Source organism: Penicillium brevicompactum, assembly GCF_028827555.1.
Source record: "Penicillium brevicompactum strain IBT 35665 chromosome Unknown utg000001l_segment0_segment0, whole genome shotgun sequence".
NCBI classification, from domain to species: domain Eukaryota; kingdom Fungi; phylum Ascomycota; class Eurotiomycetes; order Eurotiales; family Aspergillaceae; genus Penicillium; species Penicillium brevicompactum.
Genome location: NW_026623203.1, coordinates 5127864 through 5149222, shown reverse-complemented (window position 1 = coordinate 5149222; position 21359 = coordinate 5127864). Strand labels below are relative to the sequence as shown.

At 51.0% G+C, this 21359-nt stretch overlaps 13 protein-coding genes across 13 annotated transcripts; 8 read left to right on the top strand and 5 right to left on the bottom strand.

The window, feature by feature from the left end:
- Positions 1-176: 176 nt before the first annotated feature.
- Positions 177-1397, top strand: N7506_001728 (MBL fold metallo-hydrolase; the record flags this gene model as incomplete). The annotated part of the gene is made up of 2 exons (XM_056951024.1): positions 177-939; positions 988-1397. The coding sequence occupies 2 exons, from the start codon at positions 177-179 to the stop codon at positions 1395-1397; spliced, it is 1173 nt and encodes a 390-aa protein (XP_056816939.1).
- A 594-nt stretch (positions 1398-1991) lies between these two features.
- N7506_001727 (uncharacterized protein) lies at positions 1992-2459 on the top strand (the record flags this gene model as incomplete). The annotated part of the gene is made up of 1 exon (XM_056951023.1): positions 1992-2459. The coding sequence occupies one exon, from the start codon at positions 1992-1994 to the stop codon at positions 2457-2459; it is 468 nt and encodes a 155-aa protein (XP_056816938.1).
- A 322-nt stretch (positions 2460-2781) lies between these two features.
- On the bottom strand, positions 2782-4062 carry N7506_001726 (putative eukaryotic translation initiation factor 3 subunit EifCh; the record flags this gene model as incomplete). Its single annotated transcript, XM_056951022.1, has 4 exons — positions 2782-3361; positions 3425-3894; positions 3962-4001; positions 4055-4062. The coding sequence occupies 4 exons, from the start codon at positions 4060-4062 to the stop codon at positions 2782-2784; spliced, it is 1098 nt and encodes a 365-aa protein (XP_056816937.1).
- A 437-nt stretch (positions 4063-4499) lies between these two features.
- Positions 4500-5542, top strand: N7506_001725 (arylformamidase; the record flags this gene model as incomplete). Its single annotated transcript, XM_056951021.1, has 3 exons — positions 4500-4600; positions 4661-4873; positions 4945-5542. The coding sequence occupies 3 exons, from the start codon at positions 4500-4502 to the stop codon at positions 5540-5542; spliced, it is 912 nt and encodes a 303-aa protein (XP_056816936.1).
- Positions 5543-5869: 327 nt separating this feature from the next.
- On the bottom strand, positions 5870-6937 carry N7506_001724 (casein kinase II subunit beta; the record flags this gene model as incomplete). Its single annotated transcript, XM_056951020.1, has 3 exons — positions 5870-6376; positions 6441-6799; positions 6838-6937. 3 exons carry the CDS (start codon positions 6935-6937, stop codon positions 5870-5872), a joined length of 966 nt encoding a protein of 321 aa, XP_056816935.1.
- Positions 6938-8041: 1104 nt separating this feature from the next.
- Positions 8042-9547, bottom strand: cbhC (putative cellobiohydrolase; the record flags this gene model as incomplete). Its single annotated transcript, XM_056951019.1, has 6 exons — positions 8042-8086; positions 8145-8386; positions 8443-8700; positions 8750-8935; positions 9005-9258; positions 9318-9547. 6 exons carry the CDS (start codon positions 9545-9547, stop codon positions 8042-8044), a joined length of 1215 nt encoding a protein of 404 aa, XP_056816934.1.
- A 1675-nt stretch (positions 9548-11222) lies between these two features.
- N7506_001722 (uncharacterized protein) lies at positions 11223-11566 on the top strand (the record flags this gene model as incomplete). The annotated part of the gene is made up of 3 exons (XM_056951018.1): positions 11223-11324; positions 11375-11457; positions 11512-11566. The coding sequence occupies 3 exons, from the start codon at positions 11223-11225 to the stop codon at positions 11564-11566; spliced, it is 240 nt and encodes a 79-aa protein (XP_056816933.1).
- A 121-nt stretch (positions 11567-11687) lies between these two features.
- Positions 11688-13459, bottom strand: N7506_001721 (alpha-N-arabinofuranosidase; the record flags this gene model as incomplete). The annotated part of the gene is given in 7 exon segments (XM_056951017.1): positions 11688-12305; positions 12317-12582; positions 12635-12734; positions 12790-12887; positions 12933-13060; positions 13109-13303; positions 13353-13459. The coding sequence occupies 7 exon segments, from the start codon at positions 13457-13459 to the stop codon at positions 11688-11690; spliced, it is 1512 nt and encodes a 503-aa protein (XP_056816932.1).
- A 594-nt stretch (positions 13460-14053) lies between these two features.
- N7506_001720 (sugar porter family MFS transporter) lies at positions 14054-15912 on the top strand (the record flags this gene model as incomplete). The annotated part of the gene is made up of 7 exons (XM_056951016.1): positions 14054-14080; positions 14131-14176; positions 14235-14310; positions 14373-14564; positions 14653-14896; positions 14943-15199; positions 15255-15912. The coding sequence occupies 7 exons, from the start codon at positions 14054-14056 to the stop codon at positions 15910-15912; spliced, it is 1500 nt and encodes a 499-aa protein (XP_056816931.1).
- A 241-nt stretch (positions 15913-16153) lies between these two features.
- On the bottom strand, positions 16154-16906 carry N7506_001719 (PSME3-interacting protein; the record flags this gene model as incomplete). Its single annotated transcript, XM_056951015.1, has 2 exons — positions 16154-16662; positions 16741-16906. The coding sequence occupies 2 exons, from the start codon at positions 16904-16906 to the stop codon at positions 16154-16156; spliced, it is 675 nt and encodes a 224-aa protein (XP_056816930.1).
- Positions 16907-17404: 498 nt separating this feature from the next.
- On the top strand, positions 17405-18353 carry gcy1 (putative glycerol dehydrogenase Gcy1; the record flags this gene model as incomplete). The annotated part of the gene is made up of 2 exons (XM_056951014.1): positions 17405-17424; positions 17480-18353. The coding sequence occupies 2 exons, from the start codon at positions 17405-17407 to the stop codon at positions 18351-18353; spliced, it is 894 nt and encodes a 297-aa protein (XP_056816929.1).
- A 343-nt stretch (positions 18354-18696) lies between these two features.
- On the top strand, positions 18697-20099 carry N7506_001717 (uncharacterized protein; the record flags this gene model as incomplete). Its single annotated transcript, XM_056951013.1, has 2 exons — positions 18697-18749; positions 18809-20099. The coding sequence occupies 2 exons, from the start codon at positions 18697-18699 to the stop codon at positions 20097-20099; spliced, it is 1344 nt and encodes a 447-aa protein (XP_056816928.1).
- Positions 20100-20911: 812 nt separating this feature from the next.
- On the top strand, positions 20912-21307 carry N7506_001716 (uncharacterized protein; the record flags this gene model as incomplete). Its single annotated transcript, XM_056951012.1, has 1 exon — positions 20912-21307. The coding sequence occupies one exon, from the start codon at positions 20912-20914 to the stop codon at positions 21305-21307; it is 396 nt and encodes a 131-aa protein (XP_056816927.1).
- Between the last annotated feature and the right edge of the window lie 52 nt (positions 21308-21359).

Here is a 21359-nt window from a genome sequence, read left to right as displayed (position 1 = left end):
ACCCCGTTATGACTTTGGTCTATCGGCGACCTTCTCGTTCCAAGGTTGGGTGTGTGCTCCCCGAGCCCCGAGTCGCCGACCTCCACGGCCGGTACCTCACCTTTCAAGTATGACTTGCTGAAACCCTCAATTTCATATATTCCGAAACCATTATCGCTTTGTCTATATAATCCAGTATGGCAAGCCCACTGCAGCAATCATCAAAGATCTGCCGCCATATCTCATCGCGCGCGTTGCGGGTGTCCGGCAAAAGCCCTCGATCATTCCCCTTCGCTGGTGGCAGACAATCGCGTTCCGTTCAACAACTTTCTAACAGAAGTGACTTAATCGCGTCAATATCGCTGAGCACTATCAGAATGGGAGCTGCCAGTCAAAGCACAACCAAACATCCACAAAGAGGTCACACCTCTTCCGGTCATTTGAGCACAGACCGGACATCGTACAGCACCACCGCCATCTCAAATGAACCGGTGATACACGATGTGTTTGACGATGTATCAGGTACATGGCAATACATCGTTGCCGATCCCACAACATTAACCGCCGTCATCATCGACCCGGTCTTGAACTTCGATCCGGCCACCCAGGCTATCACGACAAGATCTGCCGACTCTCTCCTCGCGCTGGTCAAAGCAAGGAATTATAAAATTGATAAGATCCTCGAAACACATGCCCACGCAGATCATCTAAGTGCGGCATCATATCTGCAAACACATATTATGAAGAGCCAGGATCACAAACCGCCCATTTGCATCGGAAAGCGTATTGAGGCAGTGCAGAAGCTGTTCAGTCAGAGATACGGCGTTCCAAGCAGGGAATACAGGCATGTATTCGACAAGCTATTTGACGATGACGAGACGTTTGCCATCGGCAATATGACAGCAAAAGCTATCCATTTGCCAGGCCATACACCAGATCATCTGGGATATATGATTGGAGGTAAGTCTTATCGCAGGTACTCATACGAAACCATTCTGACATCTCCAGATAACATATTCTGTGGCGACTCCCTCTTCCACGCAGATATAGGTACTGCACGGTGTGACTTTCCCGGCGGTGATGCCAAAGACCTCTTCCAATCAGGTCGCAAGTTACTGGATCTCCCTGGCCATTTCAAAATCTGGACCGGTCATGACTATCCTCCAGAAGGTCGGACGGAGCCCGTGCCTTGGCTGAGTGTTCGGGAGCATAGGGAACTAAACAAGCATCTCAAAGATGGTATGAGCGAGGAGCATTTCGTGGCTCTGCGCAAAGAGCGTGATGAGAAGCTTGCGGCTCCAAGGCTGCTTCATCAATCTTTACAGATCAACATACGGGCTGGGAGACTTCCTGCTCCGACGGAGGCTGGCCATCGGCTTCTGCATGTTCCTTTGAAGATTGCTGGTGAGGGGTGGTAGATTCTATGTCTTTGGTATGAATTCCCACTACTGTCGTGGCTTTGGTAAATCCGAGTGGTGCAACCAGTGATTTGTGAGATTTCTTTGTATTCACAAGCACTTTCGGTCCTATCTCAGGTGCAAGAAGCGCTCCCAAGCTTGGAGAGAAGATTAGCAATACGAAGGCCACAGTCATGAGACACAATCTCAGCCTTGGAGACAAGGACATTGTTTGATTAGAATCACGCAGGCTTTCTAACCTTGGAAGTTGTCAGCTTCTCCTTTGACGGCTTCGTACTCTCGTACCAGAGCACAATGGGCCTTGTGAGCCCCTTTGCACATCACAACAAGCCAACAAAGCCATTTAAGTGTCTTTCTCCCAATTCTTTGTTCTACTCAACCAATTCACTTTCGAGAACCATGCCACCGAGCGGCTCGATATGTATAAAAGCCACCAGTGCCTCGACAGTAATACTCTCTCCTCCTCCACCACCACAGTCAATTACCAAACAATCAACACACAATCCACTGACCAACACACACAGACACATATCCAACCAAAGTATACTGATCTACAGCCATCAAAGCTACTAACGAAGTATACCCAACATCAACATGTCGAACAACGTAGGACAGACCCTTTACGCCTACGAGCGCCAGGCTCTCCTGAGCAAGATCGTGGATCAGGTCTACGCGCTCAAGTTCCATTCCAAGAATCTGTATGATATCCTCACGGCCCTGAGCGAGGCCGAACTTCTGGCCACCAAGTGCGAGCAGATGGCCATCACCGCTGATGACACGGAGTTTGAACAGGTTTGTCGAGATCTGCCTCAAGTTCTGGAAGACGCTCGTGCATCTTTGCTCAGAGAGGATTCGAGCTCTAGGAACCAGCTCGAAGTCGCTCGCAAGATCGAGGCTGCGGTTCCGCTCGTAATGCGTGATCCCACCGCCTATGCTCGTTCTCAGATCGTTCATCGGTATTCCGTGATTCATGAGAATGAGAATGAGCATGGGATTGATAGCGTGGATGTTCTCGAGAGTGAGGATGTTCCTGAAGATAAGGGTGCCCCTGCGAACAAGTGATATCGAGAGATTTGAGTTTTCTTTTTGGCCTTCGTTTTTGGATTTATCGCACTGTTGTTAGTGAGTTCGAGGTAGGTCCCCCAATGCTGGGGACGAGAGTGAGAATAGAAAGTTGAAGTTTGACCTGTTCATTGTTGTAATCTAAACAAAATAAAAAAATCCCTTCTATGGGAAAGTCGTAGACAGGCCTAACGACTTGACCATAGAAAGAAAAAAGAAAGAGGAAGTCATATTAACATCCCAAATAGAGAACATTTTCCCTCCCTACGCCGTAAAAAGGTCATGCAATCCCAGAAGCATCGTGTCTCCCCACAGTCATCATTTAGTTCGAGGTCTCGTTGGGCAGCAGGTTGCCCTTGATAGCAAACATCTTGCCCGTGCTGGTTGAGACAAAGTTGTCGACCTGGCTGGCGTACTGGTTCACCTGGCGAGTGTTGAGCATGCTCTCCAGACGGCTGGGCTCGGTGGGGAGCTTGAACAGACGCTGCCACTCGTCCTCGGGGAGAAGGGGTTGGTTGAGGGTGGCACGGGTGGCGTTCTCCTGTGCGCGCTTCTGCTTCCAGGCGTTGATCTTCTGCTGCTCGCGGCCGAGGACACGCTGGTAGTACTGGTAGTTGTTGACCTCGGTGTTGTGGGTCTCGATGGTGTCCAGGAGGAGATCGCAGTTCTTCTCCAGGAAGGGGTCGATGCTGAGGGACAGGTTGTCGAGGTTGGGGGTGAGTGTGGAGGTTTTATTGAAGGGGCTGGACTCAAGAGCAGCGAGAGAAGAGGGAAGCTCAGTGGAGGCGTTGTTGGTCGGGCACTGCAGCTGGTGAATGAAAGAGGTGATCAGGTGCGAGTTGTGGAGCTTGACGGGCAGTTCCTCAAAGATATCGGTGTGGCGCATTTCGGAGCTTTGGAGACTGTGATGGTCATTAGCGTCCAGTCAATATTTTTTTAATCCGCGCAAGAGCATTTCCACGTACTCCTCGGAGGTGAACTTGTTCTCCTTGAACGCAGTCATGAACTTGGTGGACAGACGGAAAGCGCGGAGGCTAAGGCTGCCCTGGGCGCTGCGGCTGACGTCGTGAACAAGGGCAACTGTGCGCTCGTTCAACTGGCTCTGGTAGTAAAATTGGTTCTCGATCACGTTCATGTTGACGAAGTTGCCCATGTTGGCGCTGGTGTACCATCCGACGTTGTTGGCATCGGTGTTGACCTCGCGCAGCATGCGGATGTACTCTGCGGAGTAGGCAGCGTTGGCCTTAGCACGGGGAGCGGCGGCGGCGTGGTTGGGAGTGGTGTTGTCAAAGTGCGACTCGGCGGGGACTTCAACGACGGGGAAGGGGAAAGTGTTGGTGATCTCGAGGGAGCCATCGACATCCATGCCGACGAGGGCACCGGTTGCGGTGGAAGGGAAGGTCTGAGAGCAGTGCTTGATGATTTTCATCACCACCTGGAAGTTCCGACGTCAGTATTCCTGACTGGCGAGGCCTGGGGAGATTTTCTTCGGGAAGACTGACCAAAGCCTCGACCTGAACGGCCGCGAGGGGAGCTGGGGTTCTGCGTGAACGGTTAGTCTGAAGCCTTGAGATCAAAAATCGGACATCACGTACTCGGCCATTGTGTAAGGTTGCAACTTTTGGGCGATTGTGAAGGTCGAGATGGTCGACTTGGTCGGTTTGTGTGAAAGGAGCCCATCCGACCTGATCGGGTTTAGTGCGATACGCAAAACGCATGGAAATTAAATACGGCCAATACGCATATTCCCCACGTAGATTGAGGGGCAATACGGTATTGTTACACTCACATGGCACTCATCGGAGAATTCACATCGTCGGGGAGCGTGTCGGACTCCATCGCGGACGTTGATGTAGTGAGAAATTGAACAATTGTGCGAACATTTCGCCCAACAAAGAGAAAGGAAAGAACCACACACACAGTCCAGCGTTTTCCCCGGGGTGGTATCCCACCACAACGATCTCCAAATGCTCGTAATCAACCGTCCCACTCCCCCCTCATAAATGACTCGCGCCTACAAGATGCATTTCCCAATTAACAATGCCGAGTCGATCTCGGACTGTAGCCTACGGGCGAGTCCATAACCTCCAAGTTGTCTCTGTGACACCCTTAGCTTCAAGCAAAGATGGGTACTGGGTGATGTACATGAATTCCGATCTTTGATCCCGACCATGATTTCCGCGGACTAACAACTCTTCCAGCTTCATCCATGGCGGTGCCTGGAGAGATCCAACCGTTAAGGACACGGCGTTCAATGCAGCCGAGTCTATACTGCGTGACACACCAGACCTCCCTATCGCCGGCTTTGCTTCAATCTCATACCGTCTAAGCGCACACCCAAACCATCCCCAAGACCCGATCAACACTTCCCCCACGATTACCGCGATGCGAAACACCCCGATCATATTCGGGATGTAGAGGGTGCTCTCGCATTCCTCCAAAATACATATTCATTCGGTGGACAGTATATACTAGTCGGCCACAGCTGCGGCGCAACGCTTGCCTTCCAGGCAGTGATGGGCGCGGTGTCGAACCATCGCGAGCAGGCCTTCAGCGAAACAAAGGAGAACCCAAAAATCAGCGTTGGGGTTGTCTCGGCCTCGCCAGGTCCTTTGCCGCCCCCGTTGACGGCACAACCTACCGCCATTGTCGGGGTGGCGGGTATATATGATCTGAGGCGGTTGCGCGACTCGCATCCTGATATCTCAGCCTACTCGGAGTTCATAGAGGGGGCGTTTGGAGCCGATGAATTGCTCTGGGATGGAGTATCGCCCGCACAAATGGCTGGCTCGCGCGGAGTGGAGGGTGGCTGGAAGTCTGGGAGGTTAGCTGTTCTGGCGCATTCCAAAGATGATGAGCTGGTCGATGAGTCTCAGCTTGACGCTATGGAGGAAAGTCTCAAACAGTGGGGGAAACTTGAGGCTCAGATCCCTGTCCAGGAATTGTCGCACCGCGATCGACGGGTCCGCGTCTTGCCCATCAGTGGCGCCCATGATGAAGCCTGGGAGAGAGGCGACCAATTGGCTTATGCCATCATCTATGCTCTCGAGCAACTGCGGGAAATGGGGCTGGTCCCTCAGTGACCCGGAGAGCACCTAGATGTATGTTACTTAGGTTGATTAGTGAATGTACTGTTTGGTGGAATCACCGACATAAAAGGCCAGCCACGCAACGGAAGATCGATAGAACGTTATTTCGTTTCATTGGTCCTGCTTGGAACGGACTGGGTGGGTAATTTAAGTACAAACGAAGTCAAAGAAAGAAAAAACCCTGGCACATGAGCCATGCGAGCCTGACAACGCCGTAATTCGTGAAAATGAAAGATCCCTAGCAAAGGAGAAGCACACCATGTATGTTGTTTCGTTGCGCCGAATCATCTCGTTCGTGGAGCATGGGCATGGAGAAAATACTCAGTTACCGATCTCCATCGGAGCAGAGGCTGCGTCGCCGGCCTGGCCCTGGTTCTTGGCGGGCTCAGTACGACCCTCCGCGTAATCCTCGTCGTACTCGAACGCATCGCCATCGCTCTCGCTGTCTTCGATGAAACGGTGCTGGATGTCAACTTCGGCGAGGCGGGACTTGAGGTCTTCGCGTTCCATGTCCTGGTAGCGAGCAAGGGCGGCCGCAGCGTGAACCTTGAAACCATAGATACGGGGCTCGTAGCGGCGGCTGCTCTTCTCCGGGTTGAGAGCAGGGTAGACCTGGAACAGGATAGAATGGAATGAAGTGCCGAAGTATGCACCGTCAATGGAGGCGTGGCGAGAGGACTTGGGGTTGTAGATGTCTTCACACTTTGGGCAGTAGAGCTTGACGGTGCTCATGTTTGGAAGGTCAGCTTGACCGACAGGAAGAAGCGCATGGCCGTCGCACATAACGCGAGGGCACTTTCCGAAGTCGCTCTTCTTGTATTTTTCAAGCTAGTCAACAGTCAGTACAGATGTCTCACGTGGAAAACCATGCAAGCTGGGTGACTTGGCATACCATTTTGGCGAGTCCACGAGTAGTGACGATGTACCGAGCATGAACGAGACCATAGAGGTGGCGAGCGGACTTCTCAATTTGCTCGCGGAGGTCATCGTCGGCGTCGAGATCGAAAACGTCGGTGACAAGATCAAGCGCATACTGGTAGTAAGAAACCTCTGTGTTGAGACCAGTGAGGTTGAAGCGATCTGTCAGGTAGTCTTCGTCGATCTCACAGAAGTACTCATTGCCACGAGACGAGACAAACTGCACGACGCACAAAGGTATGATTAGCACAGTCCACTTTGCGTTGAAAAGTTCACAATGGGCATGATAATAGTCGTGGCCGACACGTCCATAGCCCCAATTAATGTTAAAGCCTGGATCGTAGTACCCATCAGGGGGGTTCCGGATACACCGCCAGAGCCATTGCCGTCATTGTTGGGGCCGCGCGGGTTGGAGTCTGGGCCCCGGGGAGGACGGGGGAAAAACCATGTCCACATATCACTGAACTCCATCGAGCGGCCGAATACAAACTGAATGATCACAAACCACACCCCCATAGTCCGAGCCATAAAAAAAGGCTGAGGACACAAGAGTCGTAGTCTCCAGTGAACAGATAGTAAACAGCGAAATGCAAGTATACCACAAAGTGCACGAAGATGGCAAAGGACATGGCCCATTCCGACCAGCTGAGTAGCGATGACCAAGGCATGATGAGGCGATGGTCAACAGCTGGATGAAGAAAGCAAGGTTGGAGGAAAGGCGAAGGAAGATAATTGCGACCTGATACGCCTCTAGACTCCACCCACGCCGTCGCTGCGGCGATGCTGCTTAGTCGTCGTATCGTTGTACAGTCGAGACGTGGATGGGGCGCCTGCAACCCACGTATTTGCTGTCGCCACGGCGATATTCCTTAGGTCGTCGCATTGCCCAGTCGGAAACCACAGCCACGCGGGCTTCCAACATCTTCTTAACTCAATCATCATCGAGCAGCAGTGGTGTATCGCATCCACCCAACCCTGACGTGCCGGCCATGAAAACCAGAGATCTGTAGGAAAAAAGTCCACTTACCCAGTCTCTCCAGTAGCTTGTGTAATCACTATCCGTCTCGCTGTTGAAATCCTCCATGATGCCAGTGGGCGCTTTTTCTCAGATATGGGTGTCTGTGCACGTTGTCGCCTGTCAGAGTGGTAGACAGGTGGGGTGGTTGAGGTAGGTGCGCATGCACCTGAGCCTCCTGTGGGGAGTAAAGGTCGTAGATTTGCTTGTTGGTTTGCGTAACCACAGTAATCCAACAATATCTTGACTGGCGAGTAGGCACGTTGTGCAATGTCGAACGGGGGGAGTTGTTCTCTGCATCCCGCATTTCGTTATCGAAGCTATTCGTCTTGTGGGCGGTCAGAATACTGCCATGATGTGCAGACCGCCTCCTGGCCGTCGGGTGATCTGCGCGACTTGCTCCAGATGTGTACGGAGTAGGTACTACGGAGTATACTACGTGAAGGATATGTGCCGGACCGAGTGTATTGTTGGCTCTTCCATTAAACTAACCTTCTGATCTGATCACCTATGAAGCTCAGCTGAACCAGGGTTGCACGTGGCACCATGTTTTCAAGCTTTCAGAATGAGGGATTCGCATTCTGCACCAGCTGGGCAAAGTACGCCTTTACGCCGTTAGCAAAGTTCTTCCTATCTCAGACTGCTCTCGCGATATTGGCTTACCTGGAACCATGTACCAGCTTCTGGTGCTGGTTGAAGGGCATCAGAGTATCCACAGTGGGCATCGTAGCGAACCGCGCTAGAATCCGAGGTGCCATCGCTCTCACCGCCAGGCTTGACCCAAACAAATGCATCAGTCAACGAATCGCCAGTGCTGGTGGTGGGTCGGACTCCGAAACCAGTTCCCTTGACATTACACCAGTCACCCCAAGCATTTTGCTGGGTGGGCTGGACGCCGTTGCGACCTAAGAAGTCCAATTTGATAAGCGCTGTTTTGATCAGCTGTGAAGATATCACATACCGGTGTCAGTGATGAAGCGAGCATCCCACCCTGCACTCTTCAACAACGGCGCAATTGCATTGATGTATCTCTTTTCGTCGCAGTTCGAGTTGCCTGAGGTATAGGATGGGCAGGTTGACAAAGACCAGCCATTATAGTTTGCGACGTTTGTCGCAAGACCGCGAAGAGATCCAGGCTGTCCGGCGTCGTTATACACTCCTGCGAAAAGTTGCGCTGCTGGGCTCAGATTGGCTGGCCATCCCAGCCATCCCGCGTGACCTAGATGAGGAGCATGTGAGTCAAAGCTCCGAGACATTCGATAACTCACGAATGAGCTCTCGGGGGACATGAGCCGTCAAATTTGAGAAATGCCTACCTGCATCAAGATACATGGCCACATTGGCCAGGTTCAATTGGGTCACTGCATAGTTAGTGCCCTCCAGGTATGCATCATGTGCATTGGCACACTTGGAGACAGCCATGTTGGTAACGAGATTGGCCAAACTATCAGGCTCTAGATGAATTATCAGCATGTTTCCTTGCCTGAGATGCTCTTCATCAACGAAACATCGTGCTCACTGACCAATTACCAAAATAGTTTGGACATCTGAGTAGGCAACAAGCACCTTGCGAATTTCATCGATGTAGGTCTTGTACTTCGCGAGCCCGCCGTCCGCGATCGAATACTCTCCATTGCTTGCCAATGCAGCACAGTCACGGTCAGGAAGATCATACACCACAAACTGTGCTGCAATGGGCGGGCTAGCACCAGCTGCGTTTTTGGCTTTGATGTCAGCCAAAAAGGTGCTCATGGTGGGTACCTTGGCGGCAGTATCCCTGCACAAAGTGTCAGACTCGACAATTGCTACACCTCCTTTAGCTGCGAGTTGACTTACAGCCAATAGAACGATGGGACCTGGGCGACTGAGCTTGCTGCAGCTTTGGCAGTACCAGTCATCGAGGGCAATGCCAAAGTGGTGACTTCAGATGCATAGTACGAATTGGCATAGAGCTGGTAGCCAGAGAACGGATTCACTGAAGCTGCAGTCGCTCGAATCGCGTTTGAGATTGCAGCACCAGCTACGCTGGAAGCCAGTAGAGGAGCAATACTGATGAAAGATCGCATATTGAACTATAGACCGAATGGGTTTCGTTGATCTTGCGTTTGCTAGTACTCTCCTCCCTTGGGTTCTACTTGTCCTTCCTTATATAGCTCAAGGTGAGGCATGCTAGTCCGACTTACTGCGGAACCCCCAGCCGAACTCCGAGCACTATTCTGCTTTGTCCAAAGCTTCCTCAATATGAAACGAGGTTGACCTGTTACTGTCGTATTGTCACATTCCACGCCCATGCCAAGAGATATCCCCGCCAGGAAATGGTGGAAGGCGGCCATAGCTTTCCTTATAGGTAGGCAAGCTATGGAGGCTACCCTTGATTTTTTTGAATATCTTTTAGCCTATTGTCGATACCTGCACCCAGCTTGGCACCTCTGGGTTATCTCATTTTATTCGAAATATCAGGCTGCACAACATAATATAAGATAAAAAAAACTAGAACGGTTCCTACTGATAAATCGAGAATTCCACGAGCTCACTTCCGAAGTGTTGTGTCTTTTCATAATACTTTCAATCAAATTATAAGCCTGCGTGTGAAGAAGTGCCCGTTTAAGCTACTCCGGGGAATGTGGAACAGATTCCAGCCACAAGCTCAATGGGGACTCTCCGGGTGAACGTATCACCTATATTGTCAAGGAGACACCTTCAAATCATGCAGAAGCCCCTGCATTAACGCGGTCCTTATACTCCGCCCCCAAACAGGATAGCCTCAGGTCTGTTCTATCATGCATCGCCGATCTTTCCCAAACTAGGCGCGGAATATGATCTTATTTGGGCACAATGAGAATTAGATGAAGGGTCTTCATATCAGCAGGCCAATTTTTGCTCATGAAACATCTGGACACGGGCGTAATGCCTTGCTTTATCAGATCAAGATTAAAATAGCAGGCGCTCTTGTGGGAATCTCCCCCATATAGTTTCCTTGAAAGAACTCTTTACACATTTTATATTGTTCAAGGATGGAACCTTGTAAGTTCATGGCAAATCAGACATATGAAGGCTGGATGCGATTCTATCATGAGCTGGCGGCTGCCGTTTGTCGCATGGGCGTAGCTGGCGGCTGAGAATTTTGGTACGAAATCCTCTACAAGTTTGTAAGGGATCTGCAGTGAGCATTTGAAGTCGGTTGGAATGGGGTTCATCTGAAAGATTTTCTGCAAATTGTAGTCCTCGTTGGCGGCCGGGGCCCTCTTGTCTGTAGCGAAACGCTGAGCTGATGCCTCGTCAGATTCCAACGCCATGCCCGCGCACATTTCAATATCGTCCGCTGCGTAAAGTACATCCATACAGTGTGACGAACGGTTCTTGTATGAGAAAACAACAAATTTCAAGAGAGAAATCCATAAGATACCTATGTGCCGAGGTGGTGGAAGTTGGGTTGGTATCAATCTATATCGTGGCGAAAATAATCTACCCATACGTTATTACTTTCTCGAAATCGCGAAGTAATTAATTGATTGTAGTGATGCCCAATTACAATCTAGGACTCCCCTGACCTGATATCTCCCTTGACATCATCTATAAACTCGTAGCCAGTGAGAGCTGAGAGGCGATTTGATAAGACGCTAGTCCCAATAAAGACACTACGTCATTGATCAAGAGTGGCTTATATCTTTGGACAACTTGACTCTCCATCTTCACTTCACATATCTCTTTTTGCCTTTAACGTACTGATCGACCGAAAACATGCCTCTCGTCGTTCCCGGAATCAACTCATCCATGGGTGACAAACCTGACTGGGTCAATAAGTTGATGGGAAAGACTATTGGAGACAACAGCAACGAGACAGTATGTTGTTTTTGAGCCGTCTTCGTACACAAATCCCTAACACTGCCTAGTCTTTTGCCAAACAAGACTTGCCACAGTCTCATCGTGTCTTGAAGCCTGGTGATATGAAGACTATGGACCATGACCCCAACAGGTAACACGCCACCAAGGTCGAAGAACAAGGAAACCTGCTAATTAGGTCTTTCAGACTCAACATCCACGTCAACGAAGAGGGTGCTGTCCACGATGTGAACTACGGATAGACCTTACCTACTTTACCAGAACAGCCTTTTAAGGCCTCAGTGAATGAATGAATACATTCCACATCTATGAATGAAATTCTATTGCTCAGTACATACCCAGATGCCTTGTATAATGCCGAATCTAAGCCTTCCATCTCAGAAGCGTAAGCGAGTGCTTGGGGAAGACATAGCTTCCACTTCCATTCCAGGTCGATTCCTGAATAGCGACCTCTTGTTTTCCCTTCATATTTGTCACTGAGACTTCCGCACCGGTAACAGTGAAAACCTCCACCTCTCCCTTCGCCCCCTCAACCCGACTTTCCAAGTCCTTCTCCTCGTGGATATTGACCACCGCGACATTCACGAATCCATCCTCGCCAAGCGAAGCACTCACGTCCAACCAAGGCGTCTGCACAGCACCGCGAATCCACTTCGGAGTAGTCTCGCCTTCATAAGTCCCAGACGAGACATGGCTACCAATAGTCCATCCACGCATGAATCGCGAGAATAGCCAAAGAGGCCACCAGGTCGTCTGCTTTGTGATTCCCTCTTTCGTAGTCATGAGTGGCGAGATGACGTTCACAGTCTGTGCAAGGCACGCCATGCCGACGTCCTTACTCTTGCGCACGAAGACATTCAGCCAGACAGCGACAGCCAGTGCATCAGATAGGGTGTAGCTCTCTTCGGCACCGAGGCTTCCCTCTGCACGGATGGGATCCCAGACATTCCACTCATCGAAGCAGATTGTCGGGCGCAGTTGCTCGGGGGAACTTGGTTCTCCACTCGAGCGAGGTCGATGAGCGAGGAGGTTATCTCAATTGCGCGCTCTGCGGCAAGGGGTGCGGTGACGTTGGGGAGGTGCGAGGATGAAGATGTATAGAGGTGGATGCTGTGCATGTCGATCAAAGGGACGGAGCTAGTTGACAGAGCTGAGTGGGCTGGCACGAGGCAGTGCTTGAGTGTGTAGTAGTCCCAGGAGGTAGCGCCCTCTTTGCCACAAAGGATCAAGATGAGGCTGGGATCAAGTAGCTTGAGGGCTGTAGTCTTGATTAGCACTTTCCCACACCATGGGGTTGATAGGATGTTTACCTTTGGCCCATTGGATGGCCTTGTGTGCATATGCTTCCTGGGTCATTTGCTCGACTTGCCAAGGACCCCAGCATTCGTTACCGAGAGCCCAGTACTTGACCTGTTGGTGTCGTCAGGATCCATAGTCCGTTGAGCGACGGGGTTTTGCAACTTACGTTGTAGGGCTCTTCGCGACCATTCTTTCGGCGCAGGTTGGCATAATATGTGTTGCCAGTTCCATTGCAGTACTCAACCCAGCCCAGAGCTAAGAGATCTAGTTAGATTTTGTGAGAGCAGAGTTGTTTGTTGTGGAGCATACCTTCATCTAAGGTACCAGTGCCAAAGTTGAAGCAAAGGTAGGGCTCAGTGCCCACCACCTCACACCACTTCATGAACTCATCGGTTCCAAATTGGTTGGTCTCAGTTCCAAGCCAAGCAAGCTCAGGTCTTTATCATGTCAGCAACATCATTACAAGTATGGGATAGGGGACGAACCTTGCTGGTCTCTGGTCTTTGGGGCCAACACCATCGAGCCAGTGGTAAGTTGCGCAGAAGTTACCGCCGGGATACCGAACGACGGGGATGTTGAGCCCCTTCAACGCCTCCAAAACATCCGTGCGGAAGCCATTCTCATCGGACAATGGGTTGCCAGGATCATAAATGCCGCCATAGATGCAGCGTCCCATGTGCCTAACCAGGTCAGTCCATAATTAAGAGACAAACAGATCATCGAACATACTCAGTGAAGCCAGAGTAGATATTGGGGTTGATCTTGGAGATCTTTCTCTCAGGGTGAATTGAGATCACAGGGGTCTCCCGGTCATCCAATTTGGTAAAGGTCGCCATTGTACTACGAATTACAGATGAACAGTGACTGTTTAGAAAGAAACAGACTCGCAGCTCTTAAAAGTTAACCACGACAGAATCCCGAAGTCAACAGGTAAGAAATAAAAAGAGCAGAATGCGAAATGTGAATTGCAAATAACCGACTTCGAGGCCTGGAAGTGGAAAAACTCCTGCGGGGAAAAATCGAGACCCTTTGGAGGCGCGCGTTGGCAAAGTCGGACCACCACCCAGGCGAAGCCGATTCTGGCTAGCATCACTCCAAGCCGAGACTAATGGGGCAACCTCGGGATCCAGCGAGGCAAGATATTGGCCTGGCGAGAGCTGCATTTCATAGTGGGAATTCTTCCGTCAATCACAGCCCGTCGGAGACGCCACCCCTTTCTACTCCCCGCATGACTGAAGCTCATGATTCCGGACGCCTTTCAAGATTTCACGAGTTAGTTCCAAGGGAAGCGATGTTAGCTTGGAATCTTGAATCTCGGTTCAATTCGATATGAGCCGATCAAGGTTGGTATATGTAGACATGATCGTCCCCGGATGTGTGGAGCATCCCCAGATCTTCTTCCCCATATTTATCTGTCAGAATTTCAAGCCATGCGTCTGTCCCCTGCGTGGTACCAGGTATGTTTTCTGTATACACTACAATTTGGATAAAGCTAATTGTTGTATAGTTCCTGGTCGGCGTCTTCGCCTCTCTTGGATCGTTCCTCTATGGATGTAAGCTCGCCGCTAACTCCCAAGGTTTCTACAAGCCGAGTTAATCTAATCTGCACAGATGACTTGGGTGTTATCGCCGAAGTGATTATTTGTCAATCATTCACGTCGAAGTTTGCCCCCGATGACACACAGAAGTAAGTCTGATTGATCGTGATACAAGAGCCTTGGAAGTGCCGTGTGGCTAATGACATTGTAGAGGATTGGTAGTGTCTCTGTTCACAGCCGGAGCATGCGTTGGCGCCGGCATGGGCGGTCCTGTCGGTGACTTCGTAGGTCGACGACGGACCATTTCACTGGGATGTCTGGTATTCTGTCTTGGAGGTGGTCTGCAGACCGGTGCACAGTCCATCGCATACTTGTACAGTGGACGATTCCTTGCTGGATTCGGGTATGTCTCCTTGGTTCCAAACGAAAGATGGATTGGAAAGAAGGCGCCAGTTGGAAAGAAACAAATCGGCTGACGCCAATTGCTCCAGTGTCGGCTTCCTCACTATGATGATTCCCCTATATCAGGCCGAGATCTGCCACCCCAGCATTCGTGGCCGAGTCACAGCTCTGCAGCAGTTCATGCTGGGAGTTGGAGCGCTGTGTGCTACCTGGATCGGCTATGGCACATACACCGGTATCTCTCCAGACAACCACGCACAATGGCAAGTGCCTCTGGGTATCCAAATTGCGCCTGCTGTGTTCCTGGGTTTATTGATATCTTTCTTCCCCGAGGTAAATTCTGCAAGGGATGTGAACAGAACACCGCTAACAGAGATAGTCGCCTCGTTGGCTCATCGATCACAACCGTGCTGAAGAGGGCTTGCGTACATTGGCTCAGTTGCACGCTCATGGCGATGAGAATGACGCTTGGGTGCAAGCGGAATATGCCCAAATCCAGGAAAGCATCACTTTCGAACACGAGAACGAGGCCAAGTCGTATCTGGACCTGTTCACCCACCGCTCTTCTTTCCGTCGATTGTTCCTTTGCTGCGCTCTGCAGGCTTCCGTTCAGATGACCGGTGTTTCAGCAATCCAGTAAGCTCGCCTCTGCTTCAAGCTGTTCGAGAACAAAATTGACAATCTCCAACAGATACTACTCACCCGAGATCTACGGCCAGATTGGAATCTCCAGCGAAGATACCCTGAAGTACCAAGCTATCAACTCGATTATCGCACTGATCGCGCAGTTCCTCTGTATGATGTTCATTGATCGCTTCGGTCGACGCTGGACGCTGATCACAGGAAACCTTGGCAACATGGTCACCTTCATTGTGGCGACTGTTTTGCTTGCCAAATTCCCACCAGAAACCAACAACCAAGGTGCCCACTGGGGCTTCATTATCATGACCTGGCTGTACAACTTCTCCTTCTCTGCAACCTGTGGCCCGCTGTCCTGGATCATTCCAGCCGAGGTGTTCGATACCCGTACGCGTGCAAAGGGTGTTTCGCTCGCGACCATGCTTTCATTCGCCTTCAACACGATGATTGGTCAGGTCACCCCGATTGCGATGACGAATATTGGGTATCGGTTCTACTTCGTGTTTGTCATTTGTAACTTTACCAATGCGGTGTTCTTCTGGCTTCTGCTCCCGGAAACCAAGCAGGTGCCTCTTGAGGAGATGAACCAGATTTTCACCAACTCGCCGTGGATTGTGCCTGGAACCCGCAGGGAACAGTATCTGACTCACGATTTGGAGCACAGGGTCGAGGAGCAGGAAGTAAAGCAGGGCTCTAAGCATCTTGAGTAGAGGGGAGGTGGAAATGGAGAGTCTGTATGCATTCTATTGAGATGCGGAATTGTATTGACTTGACTCGACGATAATGACGTGTTGCTAGTCAGTAAGGCAAAAGGCAAATATTATTGAAGATGTTATTTGGCCGGTGTTGTATGACCGACGCCAGATAGCAATCCACTTGCAAATTGTTGACATTAAAGAAATTCAAGCGCGCTTTCCATTGAACCAACATGAAAGCTTTCACGCGAAGAATTCAATCCGAGTCAGAGCCGTAGTCTCCTAGACCAAGTGAGACCAAAGGTTTCTGCCCAGGATTAGCGACTGGCTTTTGCTCAGCAGCTGCCGTGGGCTGTGTCGTCGCGCCAGTGGGCTTGGAAGCCGGGGTCGCTTGACTTGACGTGAATGCTTTCCGGTCTGTCTTTGTGTCATCTCCTTCTTTATCTGTATCTTTTCCGGTGGGGTTCGTGGCAGAGGCCTTGCGCTTCTTCGGGAACAGGGAGTTTTGCTTCTCGCGCCGTCGTTTCCGCGGTGCGGTCCAATCCTCGTCTTCTTCCCCGAACGGCGAATCCTGTAACACCTTTTCTGCCTTTTCGCGCTGTCGGCGGAATGCTTCAAGCTGGTCGGCGGTGTCCTTCTTCACTGCGGCTTCCTGAGCGCGCGTAGACTCCATGACGGAATCCAAAAAGTCGACTTCGTCTTCATCGAGGGAGCGGAACTGGTTTCGGAGACGCGATTTCTCCTCAAAGGCTTCTTGTTTGGCCACTACAGAGCACAGAAATCACCCTAACATGTCAGCCAGGTTTCCTCTCCGGTCCAAGACACTTGCCCAGTTAGGCTCACTTTTGTTCCGCTCCAGCACCTCAAAGAGACTTTTGCCCTCATCCTGTTTGCCTATCTCCGCTTTCCGTCTCCGCTCCTCCTCCAATTCTTGCTGTGCCTTGAGCCACTCATCGTCGCGCTCGATCGGCTGCTCGTTGGTTCCGGCTGAAACGAAGCCCGACGACATGATGCCGATCGGGATAATTGCAAGGGGTGGGATGCCAGACTCGGGTATAATGCCGATATTATCCGTATGGTGCTAATAGCCCGAGCGAATTACGACAGAGATGAGGGGAATATTCTGGAAATTGGTCTCACTTGGGGAACGGCCGAATTGAGGGTGACATTGGAAGATTTGATTGGAGGGCGGTAAGGTGGACTCTCTTGCATTTAGCCAAAATGACCAATTCAATAAGCCCATTGACCCGGTGCAAACAAGACACATTTGCGTTCCGCGTGTAATCTTGTACAGTGTAATCCGTCGTGATTGTGAAGGTGGAGCTAGTCGGTTAATTCCTGCTTTATACGGGTGAGGTTGTATCTATTCCGTACGTGGTCATAGCCAAAACCCCACTATACTACATCATTGCTCTTGGACCTGCCCACTTTACTACTGACCCCCTCTATATAAGAGGCCTCCCCTGCACCCCTCTTTGGCTCTCAAACTCCTTACTATCTACCCAAAATGTCGAACCAGCACACTCAGTAAGTTCTACTACCGGCCCTGCCTCTAGTCAACCATTAACCGTGGCCTCTATAGGAAGACCTACACCCTCAACACCGGCGACAAGATCCCCGCCGTCGGTCTGGGCACATGGCAGTCCAAGCCCAATGAGGTCCGCGTGGCCGTGAGAGATGCTCTTCTCGCCGGATACCGTCACATCGATACTGCCCTCGCCTACGGCAACGAGGCCGAGGTTGGTGCCGGTATCAAGGACTCCGGCGTCCCCCGCGACCAGATCTGGCTCACCACCAAGCTGGACAACCCCTGGCACGCTCGCGTGCCCGAGGGCATTGAGTCTTCGCTCAAGGATCTCGGCACCGACTACGTCGACCTCTACCTCGTCCACTGGCCCAGCTCCACCGACCCCAACGACCTGTCCAAGCACCTGCCCGACTGGGACTTCATCAAGACCTGGCAGGAGATGCAGAAGCTCCCTGCCACTGGCAAGGTGCGCAACATCGGTGTCTCCAACTTCGGCATCCAGAACTTGGAGAAGCTTCTCAACCACCCCACCACCAAGATCGTCCCCGCCGTCAACCAGATTGAGCTGCACCCCAACAACCCCTCCCCCAAGCTGGTTGCCTACAACACCTCCAAGGGCATCCACTCCACTGGTTACTCTTGCCTCGGTTCCACCGACTCTCCTCTTTACAAGGACCCCACCCTTCTCAAGATCGCTGAGAACAAGGGCAAGACCCCTCAGCAGGTTCTCCTCGTCTGGGGTGTGACCAAGGGCTGGAGTGTTATCCCCAAGTCCGTCAACAAGGCTCGTATTGAGGGTAACTTCGACATCAACGGCTGGTCCTTGACTGATGACGAGGTCAACCAGCTCGACAACCTGAAGGACCGCTTCAAGGTCTGTGGTGACGCCTGGTTGCCCATCAAGGTCTTCTTCGGTGACGATGAGTAAACTTGTTGATGATTTTATGAAGTCCATAACATTAAGATACCAAAAGAATGATTTTCTATGACAAGACATGCTGGTTTTCCAAGTCACTTGTAGCAAAACAAAGTGAAAGTAGCACAGTAACAAACTAGACAAATGAGCCAAACAGTGCAAACAGTACAAACAGTGCAAACAGTGTGATCCGTCCCCACTTACTCTGTGGCGTTGCACAGCCACCGCGTGATCGTCTAAGGCGCAAGCGGAGAGATAAGGAAGTATACCTTGGCGTCATCAGGCATCCCCTCCCCCTTCGTCAACATCCGTCCTACGAACCAAGACGGAAACAACTTGTCTTTAAACACCCAGCATGGCGCCTCCGACCGGGCACCTGCTGCTCCCCAAAATATGGAGGGCAGCAAGGTATGTGTCGCCCCTTCTCTCACATTGGGGTCCCAATGACTCGACTAACACTGTGCTAGGTTCGCCTATGAGAAGGCTTCCAAAGCCATTCGAACCAAGTTCCCTGAACAAACACAATACAATGCAGTACGCTACCAACCAGCCTATGCTCGCATCAACCGCCAGCCAATCAGTCGTGCCGCGGCCATCCGTCAAGCTCGCAGCCGGCACTTCTCCACTCGCGCTGCCGGTGCTTTCGCCTCTGCCATTCGATCTGGATTGGGTGTTAAGCAACCCATCCGCGACACCTCGCGAGTTGTCTCTGGTCTCAGTCGGCTCAGCGGTCGTGCTCCTTTTGCTTCGACCTTACGTCCCAACCTGACAGGCGGTACTCTGGGCCGCACCGCAGGTGGATACGCCATCGGGGCCGGACGCTTTGGTGGAGCCCGGTACTTTTCTCACGGCCCTGCGGCTCCTGCACAGGTCATTCAGAATGTGTCGCAGGGTGTGCGTGCCTTCTTTTTGTCGGGCCAGAAAGCCCGTTTCGATGGCATTGACCCTCGTACCGGAGAGAAGCGCTTCAAGACTGTCAGCTCGCTGCAAGATCAGGCCGAGCGAAAAATGAACGCTGTGCCACGCACTGCCTCGGGATCTTTTGTCGACTTCGAGGTCTCCCCCACCATCACTGCTCTCAGTGCCTTCGGTGGTCAGGAGAAGGGCTCTGCTGCCACTCTCAACTCTGAGGGTCTCATGGATCTGCTCTCTGCAGACTTTGCGCGTGCATTGAAGGACTTTGCCGCCGTCATGAATGATCTCAAGCGTATCTCCACGCTTGGCGATCTTCCTGTCATTCTTCACGACCGATCTACCATCCGTGTTCACTTCCCAGGCTGCGACTCGGAAACCGTTGAGCAGCTCTGCGGCGAAGCCGGTGTTCAGCGTGGTCGTATCGGTCAAGATGAGGACTTCGACGTTCGCACGGGTGCTGATCTGGCTCTGTTGTTCCCTTTCGCGCCTAGTGTCGCCCCTGCTTCCGATATAGATTACTACTTTGAGAAGGCGCCTAAGCCACAATCCTGTTCAGACCTCGACTGGCAGGGAATGATGACGCCTGAAAGTATTACACCTTCATCCAAAGGTCTCAGTCGTGACTCGGGCAACGCTATCAGTTTCGACGACGGTGAGCTCTTCGGCGCCAATCCTTGGAAGTCATCTTCTGCGAGTTATTCAAGCATCAATATCAGCGAGCTTGGTGACAACCCTTTCTTTCCTGAGGTCTCCAGCGCTGGTCAGCCGGAAACTACGTCTGCCTACGATGGCTCTGACGGCATTTACAAGTTCTTAGCCGAGTGTGATCGGGCACAGCGCTAAGGACGATTCTTTTTACATTTCATAATTTCCCTTCGGCTTCTTTGACTTTTTGATTTTCCTCTTTTGATCTTTCCTTGCCATGGTTAGTCTTTTTACACTGAACAGGGCATGTGTCAGGCCAAGACCCGGCGCTACATGATTATGACCCTGATACCACTCCACTCTTTATCATTTCCTTACGTGTGATAGTCAATTGAATTTCACTTAGTACCTGATTCACTTTAAAACCTCCCGCCTTCATTTATCTTCCTAGATTTCGTAGTCGATTCATTGCCCCTGGTGAAATGAGATTGTATCACGATCGATACCCAATGTCCTGCTTGCTTGACAGTCTTCAACTCTGGGGCTTTCCATTGCAGAAATTGCAGTACTAGGCACCTCCAGGGCCAGTCTCTTCGTTCCTCCTCCTTCTGTGCCTTCTTTATGATGGCATGACTAAGACAGGGGGGCCTTCAGCTCTTGGCGCGATCCGAAGGATGAGCACCCGATGAGACATCCGGATAGATTACACCACATAAAACTCTTTGCCTGATACCTGAAAGCCTTTGAATGATCAATGAATTAGTCTGTATCTCAATGATGTCTTTAATAGATCTTGGAAGACCATTGTACATCTTTTATCTTTCTTTTCGTTCCACGAGCTTCACCCGTTGCTATCGATTTTCATATAAAAAGCCCTGAATGTGCCTCTTCTTCGAGTCATTCTCTCACACATTCTCATCTCCGAGTTACACTTACCCAATACTTACACATACAAGCTTCAAACATCCATTCTATCACCGAGATACACATCATTGAGTCTTCTATTTGCAATGTCTGCGAACAAGAACATTTTCGCCAAATACAACGGCGATCCAGTTATTGAGCCACCAGACAAGGATGCATGGTGGGTCACAGTGCCGGTCTACGCAGGCCTAATGTTAGGAGGCAGTGAATGGGTTATGGAATACGTAATAAGAGAGATCCAGAATCGCAGGGCTACTGTTGAAGCTAAGTCCCAACACATGTTGAAAGGTTCCCGGGCCATGTCAATTCCAGTTCCAGCTCACGATATTTCGCACGAAGATACTGAGAGTATTTTTGATAGGGCAGAGATAATCGCCACCGGTTTTCTTGCTGAGATTGTAAACGGAAGGGTGCTCATCGATGAGAAAAGGATTGCGATATTCAAGAATCGACGGGTTCGAAGGTCTAAGGAGAGACTTTGACCTCGGGATTTTGGGGCTTTCTTGTTTTTTTCGAGACATATCATCAGGGTTT